The sequence below is a fragment of the Elaeis guineensis genome, chromosome 1, assembly GCF_000442705.2.
Source record: "Elaeis guineensis isolate ETL-2024a chromosome 1, EG11, whole genome shotgun sequence".
Classification (NCBI taxonomy): Eukaryota; Viridiplantae; Streptophyta; class Magnoliopsida; order Arecales; family Arecaceae; genus Elaeis; species Elaeis guineensis.
The window spans coordinates 80,020,281-80,029,608 of record NC_025993.2 but is presented as its reverse complement, the minus strand read 5'-3'; the positions used below and the strand labels follow the sequence as shown (position 1 = coordinate 80,029,608).

The following is a 9,328-nucleotide window of genomic DNA, read 5'->3' as shown; positions in this document are numbered from 1 at the left end:
ACGAAAAATCGGATTCGAGCGGCAACAGATGGCATCCAAGCTTGTTCTAAGTTGGATTTAAGAGCTGCCTTTTTCTTAACCAACAGCACTATTTCTTTGGACCCACTCCTGGACCGGTCAAGGGGCGAAACCTGACTTGACTACAAACCTAACCTGATGACCCGAGCTCAATCCTCACGGTGTCACGCCAGCTCATTCGGGTCGGCTTCGGGTTCATCTAAACCCGACCGACCCGACCTGATACCTGGAAATATCGACCTAGGGCCTGGAGAGAGCCTTCCTTTCCTCGATCTCCTCCACTTCCAAAACATACGATAACCACCCTCCGTCGGTAACGACAACCTCGTGCGGCGACCCTCTCCGGCGCCTTGGACTTTCCTTTCCGCACCTCCACCTCCCACTCCACCGTTCACTTCCACCTCTGCGGCTCCTGCAGCCATCCCCATCGCCGGCGACGATCTCCTTCGGCTCCATCAAGAGAAGGTATCCCAAGCCCACTCTTTCATCGATAATTTTTTTTTCTTTTGTGTGCGCGTGTGTGTTTGTGTGTGATCTTGAGAAAGATGTGGGGATTTCTCGTAGTACCTTGTGATATATGTCCAAGTTGTGAAAGGAGGTGTATAATTATAATAAAATGGCCATCTTCTCAGTAAAAGCTAGTTTGACGGATGAATGCGTTTCTAGTGTTGTTTTTGGTTTTAAGAATCTTAATTATGATGATAATGATTCATAGGATGATGATTTTTGTGCCACATTTTTGTTCCAACCTTATTTTTAAGCCTCTGCTTGAAAGTGGGGAATTTGTTGTGATGTGGGATCATTCTGGTACAAATCATTGATCATAAATTAATCAAAGAATCTATGAGTCAGTTAGGAAGTGTTTTGCCTTGCGTCTTCTTGTAATTCTTTTTAGCAAGGTTTCTTTTTTCTTGTTGCTAGCTACAATTTAAGTTTTACTTATGTTTGGGTGCTATCTATGGGAGGCTCATGAATTCTGGGTGGCTGCATTAGCCGCTGCTTCCTTTCTGTTGATCGTTACCCAATCTATAAGATTGGCTGGGACGGATCAAGGAATGATCTGTCAAAGTTTTAAATGTTGTTACTACTGGCCATCAACCTGACATCAATCCTATGACTTTGCATTGAGTCCTAGCTGAGGTAGCACTATACAAAAATGAGGCTCTCTGCCATGAAACATAGAGCAGGAGTTTGTGGGCAGAATACCTAACTTATTGGATTTGTATACACTATTAAGAAGATGCATTTCATCTATTTGGGCATGCTTCTATGGGGAAAACACTTGTATGTCTATATGAAAGCAAGGGAAGGAAACTCAGAACTTCACGGAATTATTGCTTATAAACTCTGTATGGAGTTGGATGCATCAATGAGAAGCAAGAAAGGGAGTTGGTTCTTGAAATCTGTGGGTGTTTTGAAGGACTATCATTGTTGATTATCTTGGAAAAATGGGGGAAAGTGATCTTGACCCTTATTTTCAACATGAGAGGTTGGACACTCATCCTAGGTAAATTTAGAAAGGATGTTTCTATATAAAGTGGATTTCAAATGTTAATTTAGATCATTTACAGAAATTTCTTTGATGCAGTTCAATATGGCCACCCTTCGAAATCTGAAAATCAAGACAGCTACTTGCAAGCGCATCCTTAAGGAGCTTCATTCTTATGAGAAAGAGGTTGAGAAAGAAGCTGCAAAAACTGCAGACATGAAGGATAAAGGAGCTGACCCTTATGATCTTAAGCAGCAGGTATCTGAAAGAATGTTTTTTAAATTTTTTTTTATACTTTTTATTATCAATATTGTATTGCTTGCACGCCATGGTTTAGAACTGTAAACTAGCACAGGTTTTGTAGAATTATTGATTTGTGTATTTATCTCCCCTATTTGTTCACCTGCCACCTGCATATGATTATTCCACTATTCTGAATATCATCCTCTTGATAAAAGCTTTATTTAAACAACTTTCTAGATCAGATTTCCTCATTGGAATCGGCAAGTTAGCAAACACTTAAGGCCAACAGCTTTTATCTCTGCTGCTTGGTGCCCCGCTCTCCTTCCATATGAGAGGTCTAAGGTTCAGTCTTTGGGTGTTGGGAAATAACCACAGTAATGCTTAAAAAGTTTATTAGCAAATACTTAAATATATATTTGCTGACATTTGCAATTTACATCTTTGTTACATTCTTTTTAAAGAATTTTCCCCTTATGTTCCTCGTTTGAGCATCATTCTCTATATTGAACAATTAATCTGCCATACAAAAGAATCTGGGAGGGACATTCATCATATAATATATTCTTTAGTTCTGCACTGTGTCATTGTGTACAGTTTTCTGCTTCTGAGTGTACTTGATGCTGGAACCTGCTTAAGATAAATCCATGCTTTAGTTTAAGGGAAATGTGTCACAGCATAAAAGTGGAACTATAAGTGGCTTGGGTGATGTTAGCCTTGTAGATGCTTTGAATTTATACTATATGATTTTCCTGCACTTTTTCGGTCCAGAACTGATTTGTGAGGAATAACTGAAAAATGGTGACCTGTGCAGAAGACTTAACAAATCTCTTTGCCCGATCTGATAGAACAAACTAATTCTCCGTTGCATAACTTCAGTGATTCAGAGGAGGAATACAGCAGGTAGAAGTGAAAAAGGAAGGAGAATTTTCATGAGAACTAGTACAATAAGAAGAAAAGTAGAAGACAGAACAGATAGAAGAAAAGAAGTGGTCATAGTCCTTTCAAATAACCTCATGTAAAACATAAAAAACTTGCTGCCAGCATCCAATCATAACAGCCTGTTATTTAGTTTACTCAGCTACCTATCCTAACCACAAACAGGACTAATCAATTTGGAAAAACATTTAAACTAAATAGCTGACTAAATCCCAGTTTCAAGTTGACCAATTGAACCTCCTTTTTCCCCCATTTAGGAATCTTAAAGTTGGTAATTTAAGCAACATTTTGATCAATTTCACCCAGTTGGAGTTATAATTTTCTTTAAAGAAGCCTTCATAACTTTACATGGCCGTGTTTTCCTTGTGTGGGTAAGTAGGAGAGGTGTGTGTTTATTCAAGTGACAAGAAGAAGAAAATGAGTGAGAGTAATTGCTCCTAAGGTTGATTTATTATTTTCATGGTTTTCAACTATATTAGGAAATAAGGATTTCTCATGTACACATCTTTTTGATGTAGGCATCAGATGGTAGTTGGATGGATCTACCTAGTTGACCTATCTGGTTTTCTAAACACTGAACAAGACTTTGCTTATGCTAGACAAGCTTGACATTATCACAGCTATTGCAAAAGAAATAACACATCTAATGAAGTGAATGTTCATGAATGTCTGTGTCTTGGAGTTTCCAAGCAGTGCCTCTTAGTATTCTTGGAGGTATTTATTTCTTTTCTTTTGGTGTGATATATTGCATTAACATAAGGGGATAAAAGGCTCATGAACAAGACTTCCCTTATGATAGACAGGCTTGACATTATCACAGCTACTGCAAAAGAAATAAGTTATCTAATGAAGTGAATGTTCATGAATATCTGTGGCTTGCAGTTTCCAAGCAGTGCCTCTTAGTATTCTTGGAAGTATTTATTGCTTTTCTTTTGGTGTGATATATTGTATCAAGATAAGGGGATAAAAGGCTCACTACATGTGTATGTTAAGTCTTTGTACGGAATCATTTTGTTAGTAAGAGAACAACAAATTGAATAGAGAAACAACAGTGTGTTTTCGCCACCTGTCCTCTTATCCTTTCCACCTCCATATCTACTATAAAGGGATCCAACTGTTTATATTGCTTCTGCTATCCTTAACATAGTGGTATCAAAGCAAGTTAGTTTGGCAATGGCAAATGGACAACTAGCTATCCCTCATGTTACCGAAAATAATGTTGAGAACTAGACTATCTAAATAATTAAGCATTGTTTGGATCCCAAGATATTTGGGATTTGATAGAGAAGGGCCGCATTAAGCTGTAGGATGAAGCATTATCACCTTAAGCTCAAAAGGGATACTTCGAAGGATTCTAGACCAAAAAAGGCCAAAAAGGCACCTTACCTCTTTTAGATGAGGCCACATTTGGGAAGGTTGTGGCTACAAGGATGGAACATCCTCCAAAATGCCTCCAAAGGTGTTGAGCATGTGAAGAACCTCCAAACCCTTCATGGTGAATTTGAAACCTTATGTATGAAGGAGAATTGGTGATTACAAGAGTCTTGATTATTGCTGATGAATTAAGGAAAAATAGTGAGACACTGAATGACACAGAAGTTGTAGATAAAATTCTGTGCTCATTGGATGCTATGTAGTTTGTTCATACGAGAATCAAGCTAAACATCCAACAATGAGCACACATAAATTAGGAGGGTATTTGTGAAGATTTGAAGGACTTCTTTGCAAGCAAATTTGCAGTTCTTTAATCTTCTATATAGATTTGAAGGACTCCTGTACCATTAAATATTTCTGAAGTATACCAAATGAGATCAAGAATATTCTTTACCAGATCATTATCATTGCAATCCAACCAAATATTTTAGTATCCAGCTCGAACTACATCTTTGAATGTGTCATGTACTGGATAGGACATGCTTTGGAAGCAGCAATGGCACCCTTAAGCTCAATACCTTATGTGAAACACGTGCATCAATATGCTTATATATAGGACAATAGAGATGCCTTAAATTCCTGATAACTTTCCCTTGTTCAGAAACCTTAGGAATAATTTCTTTATCTGAGTTAAATTTTAGCCAAGAGATCTCTCCAATTAGCATACTTTGGGGAAGCATTTCCTAGTTTCATAGCAGAACCCCATATGTCAAGCATTTTATGCTAACATATGACACAACTTACAACTTTGCATGGCAATTCAAAATTTTAACAAAACTTTTTTTTGAGGGGCAGGCGGCAGGGGTTCTTAAAGTTCTATAATACAATTCATTAGCTAAGTAGTCTAATTGTGAGATAAGGAAGCAGGCATCTCTCCATCTTCAATTCTGATTTAGTAGGAGCTAAGTTCTCCAAATAGGAAGAGCTCTAATCCAAGATGATTACTTGACTCGACGTGGACCACTATGGTCACTATAGAGAGAATTGGATAGGGCCGAAGAGCGAGACCTGCCATATTGGGAAATTGAATTGTGTACCAAACTTTTGAAGGCCCCGATTTACTAATAGGGTGTCTAATTGAGTTTCTTTTTTTTTTTGGGGAAATTGGGTATCTTTTGGAGCTCTATGATGTGGTGCTATCCCATAAGGTTGCAGCACACTAAGTAGTCAGGACTAAATTCTATCATTTTGGTCTCAAAATGGGTGATCAAAACTAAAATTTGGAAATTGGGTATCTTTTGGAGCTCTATGATGTGGTGCTATCCCATAAGGTTGCAGCGCACTAAGTAATCAGGACTAAATTCTATCATTTTGGTCTCAAAATGGGCAATCAAAACTAAAATTTCCTTTCGAGAAAGACTTTAGAGAGCATATCCTCCAATCCAAGAAGAATGAGGGAAAGCGGCTGAAGACAAAGTTAATGTAGAACTCAAGATCTTCCTCCTATGGAAGTTTAGCTTTTCATGATTATTTCGACCAGTCATGTCTATTTTGGAAAATTGTATTCTGTTTTAACTAGATGTGGAATCTAAGTAGGATTGTACAAGGGCAAATTTTCACTAGTATAAATAAAGGCTTTGTGACTTAGTTTTGTAGTAACAACAGATCTACACTTGATAAATGCATCTTGATTCAAGGAGATCAAATTACCTAGATTAATTTGAATCTTGAAGCAGATTGGTAGATTGCTTCTTGACTTTTCCTTTAACCAAATCTAAATAAATTTGACAAAATGCTCTAGCGTACATGTCCAGGTTAGAAGTTTTATAATGGTTGGTAGATGCAAGCACATTCTCAAGTTTCTTAAGATTTACCTCTTTAGATAGCTGTAGATTGGCTTCAGGAGATGGAAATTGAATTCAGTTCTTGAAAACTTGGTAGGATGCGGGATTTACTAAAGAGTTTGCTAAAGGAATTCCAGTGCTGTACCTTGAACATTCTCTATCAGTCTCTATTATCAAGCCAAATCAGCCATTAATTTTTCATGCTCTCTTCATAACATACCTGCTCCTTGGGCTTGATAAAGAATTGTTTGTTCTCTAAACATAGCCACTCAAAGCTCTACTCTGCATAAATGATTTTCCTCCATAGCCAAGCCGGAGTCTTTCACTTTCACTGTAGCATGCCTGCTCTTAAGGCTGCATATGGAATTTGGCTGTTTTTTCACCCGAACCAAGCATCACACGGCCTTAATTGATTGACTTCAGTAAAGAAGTGAATTCAGTTTCTCCCTAACCTGAACATCTTGTTTGCAGAGTAATTCAGATTTAGCAGAGCTTAACTCCTGCCTAGCTTGCACATTTTTTCTGACCAGAAAAGTCAAAATGATTCTTCAAGTTTTTGTCCCTGCTTTAATGGCATTCAGCTTCATAACAAAAACAATAGAGGATAAACTTTAATTTACAATTACCATGCTTCTTTAGCTATAGCTTCACTAACCTCTAAGGTCAATTCATTGAATACCTGCTAGTGATAAATGTTATATCTTGTATTAGCACAAGCTCTTTCTGCAATGATTAATATCCATTATCTGATGTTCAAGATAATAAATTCTATTTGCAATATATGTTGTACAAATTTCCATGTTTTCAGCATAAATGCATACCGGTGCTTAGGCTTTTTGAATTCCATGACCAAAATAAAAAGGATCATCAAGCCATGAAATTTTCAGCTTTAGGTTGGGTGTCTGCTGTAACTACTTGTATCTGAAATAATTCAGCTGGGCCAAACATAACAGAATGATGAGCTTGAACACAGACTAATAACAACTTAGTTTTCCCTTGTCAATGCACAAAGAACTTGGTTGAAGCTAAAACCATAATAACTGATACAGTAATACTTATAAAGCCTGCCACACAGTTCCAGAATGCCTTTGTCAGTATGGGTTAAGATATTCTTGTTTTGGCATTTTTTTGGATTCTAAGATCACTATAATGAACTGCAAATTGAAATTTTGGATCTTGATTAGTAATGATTGAATTTTATAATTTAGGCATTACCAAATTACTGTTCTGATCGACGTATGCCAAGACCATATTATGTTAAAGTAGGCTCATGAATCTTAGAACCATTGATAACTTTGTCAAAATGATTATGCATATTCAACAAAAACTGGATTACGACCTCCTCTACAAACTTCAAGTGTGTAGGAAAAATTGTTAGTTTGCAGCTGAATTGCTTCAACATACTATCGTGCCAAATGCCTATCATGCTGTATGATATTTCAATCATCAGTAAATTAATAGTATATTTCTATCATTTGGATCATGCATGTATATCAACTATGAGTGATACATGTCATAATCATATCTATCTAATAAATACCATTGCCTTAAGAAATGTTGAAATCAGCATTTTGTTTTAATTTTCTGTTTTCAATTTGTTTGTCTTCTTTTTCCTTAATATTATGCTGATGGATGATAATCTTCTATCTGATCATATGTAATGATGGATCTGACCAACCATAAATCTAACTTGTTACTTGTGCCTATTTCCATTGCATGAAATTGCTATGTTCCACCATAGATATGGGCTAATGCAAAAGTGAACTAGAAGCACTTATTTATAAATCACTATACCTATTAGTTCACCATATCAAGCAAAGGCCCAAAGTTTTGATGAAAATGGAAGACGATATTGGCTTTTACTGGAATTTAAGCTTCAGGCCCAAGCCCACCTTGACAAGCACTTCAAAACCTAACAATTTATCTTTTTTGTTGAGAAGAACCTTACAATTTTTTTGATTCTTGAACATAATCTGGCAAATCAATGTTTAAATCTCCTAAACTTTGGTTATGGTTATTTGGTAATTAAAAAAAATGCTAGGAGCATGAAGAGGAAAATGCAATCTTCAAATCCGATTATGGTGAACCTTAAAAGTTCTCATTAGGGCAGCTAAAAAGTTTGCAAGGAGCCTTCATATGATTTTATTTGCATAGAAGTGTTGGTAGTTGGCTGTTTGGTAGGCATTAAAAGCAATTGCATTGCTAATGGAGGGCATAGTCCCTCCATCGGTGCATCATTGCTTTTAATGCCTGCTATTAAGGGTGGCATTGTATCATGGTGGTACTATTCCACAAAGCAACCAAAAAAAAAAAAAGTACAGAATATTTTTTGTTATGAAGTTGTGTATTCAAATAATTTTTCCCATTTTGGCTCACTGATGAAACAAACTGATTAGATTACTCGACATCATACCACATTTTCTGAGGATGATTCTCTTTTATTGATCAAACTAGGTAAACAAAGAAAATGTTTTCTTAATTTTTCCCAACCTGCATAGTGTCAATCAACATAAGAAAGGGGCACATATTCAACGTATTGTAGCATGTGTAGTTTTACTTAATTTCAATATATCATGGATTGAATTTCAGTGATTTGAGCAGGAGAATGTGTTGGCAGAGTCAAGGATGATGGTTCCCGATTGCCGCAAACGGCTGGAAGCTGCACTTGCAGACCTAAAAGGAACATTGGTATATATGCTTTCTCACAGGCAACTACTGTGAACATTGTTAACTAAACCTTACTAATACTATCCTATTGCAGGCTGAGTTGAAGGAGTCGAACCAGCAAGGCATTGAAATTGAGGAAACTGATGGTATCATTACAGAAGTTGAGGCGTTATTTCAGACAGAAGAGGATTAGAAGTTAAAAATGAAATGAAAATGTTGTGATATTTGATGTTCTGGTATATGGTCTGCTCCATATGTACTTGAAGTTTGTAGTGTTATTGTGAATGCTGGTTATGTTGGCTGCTGCATCTTTATAGTTATCCAATTTTACCAAGAATATGTTAGTAACTTATGAAATTTTTTATGTCAGCTTCACATTATATTCGCCTCCCTATTTTGCTTTCACTGCAACTATTACAAGAAATCATTACCATCTTGCCATCCTTGTGCAAACACTGGACCAAAAACAATCTGCTGAGTTTGTTTTGCATTACAGCTATTAAAAGAGGTCATCTTTTGCTTTCTTAGGGACAAGAAAATATGACATATTGGTTCAGTCTAGATATCTATCTCAATTAGGCATTCGAATATAAAGGAAAAGGCAAATACAAAAATTGCAGAACCACAACATTTGCTCAAATTCGATAGTACTCTGCATAATCTGCTGTCAAGGATTGAATGCCAAACCTCTTCTTTCTCTAATCTCTCGTGTCATTCTTTGTTCAAATTGATGAGAAAATAATGAAAGTATGTTCTT

The 9,328-nt window shown here is 36.6% G+C and overlaps 1 protein-coding gene across 1 annotated transcript; it reads left to right on the top strand.

Annotated features, from left to right (window-relative positions):
- Positions 1 to 233: 233 nt before the first annotated feature.
- LOC105033089 (tubulin-folding cofactor A) lies at positions 234 to 8,963 on the top strand. The gene is made up of 4 exons (XM_010907743.4): positions 234 to 483; positions 1,607 to 1,765; positions 8,506 to 8,592; positions 8,666 to 8,963. The coding sequence occupies exons 2-4, from the start codon at positions 1,613 to 1,615 to the stop codon at positions 8,762 to 8,764; spliced, it is 339 nt and encodes a 112-aa protein (XP_010906045.1). The 5' UTR covers positions 234 to 483; positions 1,607 to 1,612; the 3' UTR covers positions 8,765 to 8,963.
- Positions 8,964 to 9,328: the final 365 nt, after the last annotated feature.

What these genes read in the sequence shown, in the direction of transcription:
- LOC105033089 (XM_010907743.4), top strand. Translation starts at nt 1,613, where the DNA reads ATGGCCACCCTTCGAAATCTGAAAATCAAGACAGCTACTTGCAAGCGC. An exon ending in CTTATGATCTTAAGCAGCAG is followed by an intron (nt 1,766 to 8,505) that starts GTATCTGAAAGA and finishes TGATTTGAGCAG; the next exon opens with GAGAATGTGTTGGCAGAGTC. An exon ending in CAGACCTAAAAGGAACATTG is followed by an intron (nt 8,593 to 8,665) that starts GTATATATGCTT and finishes ATCCTATTGCAG; the next exon opens with GCTGAGTTGAAGGAGTCGAA.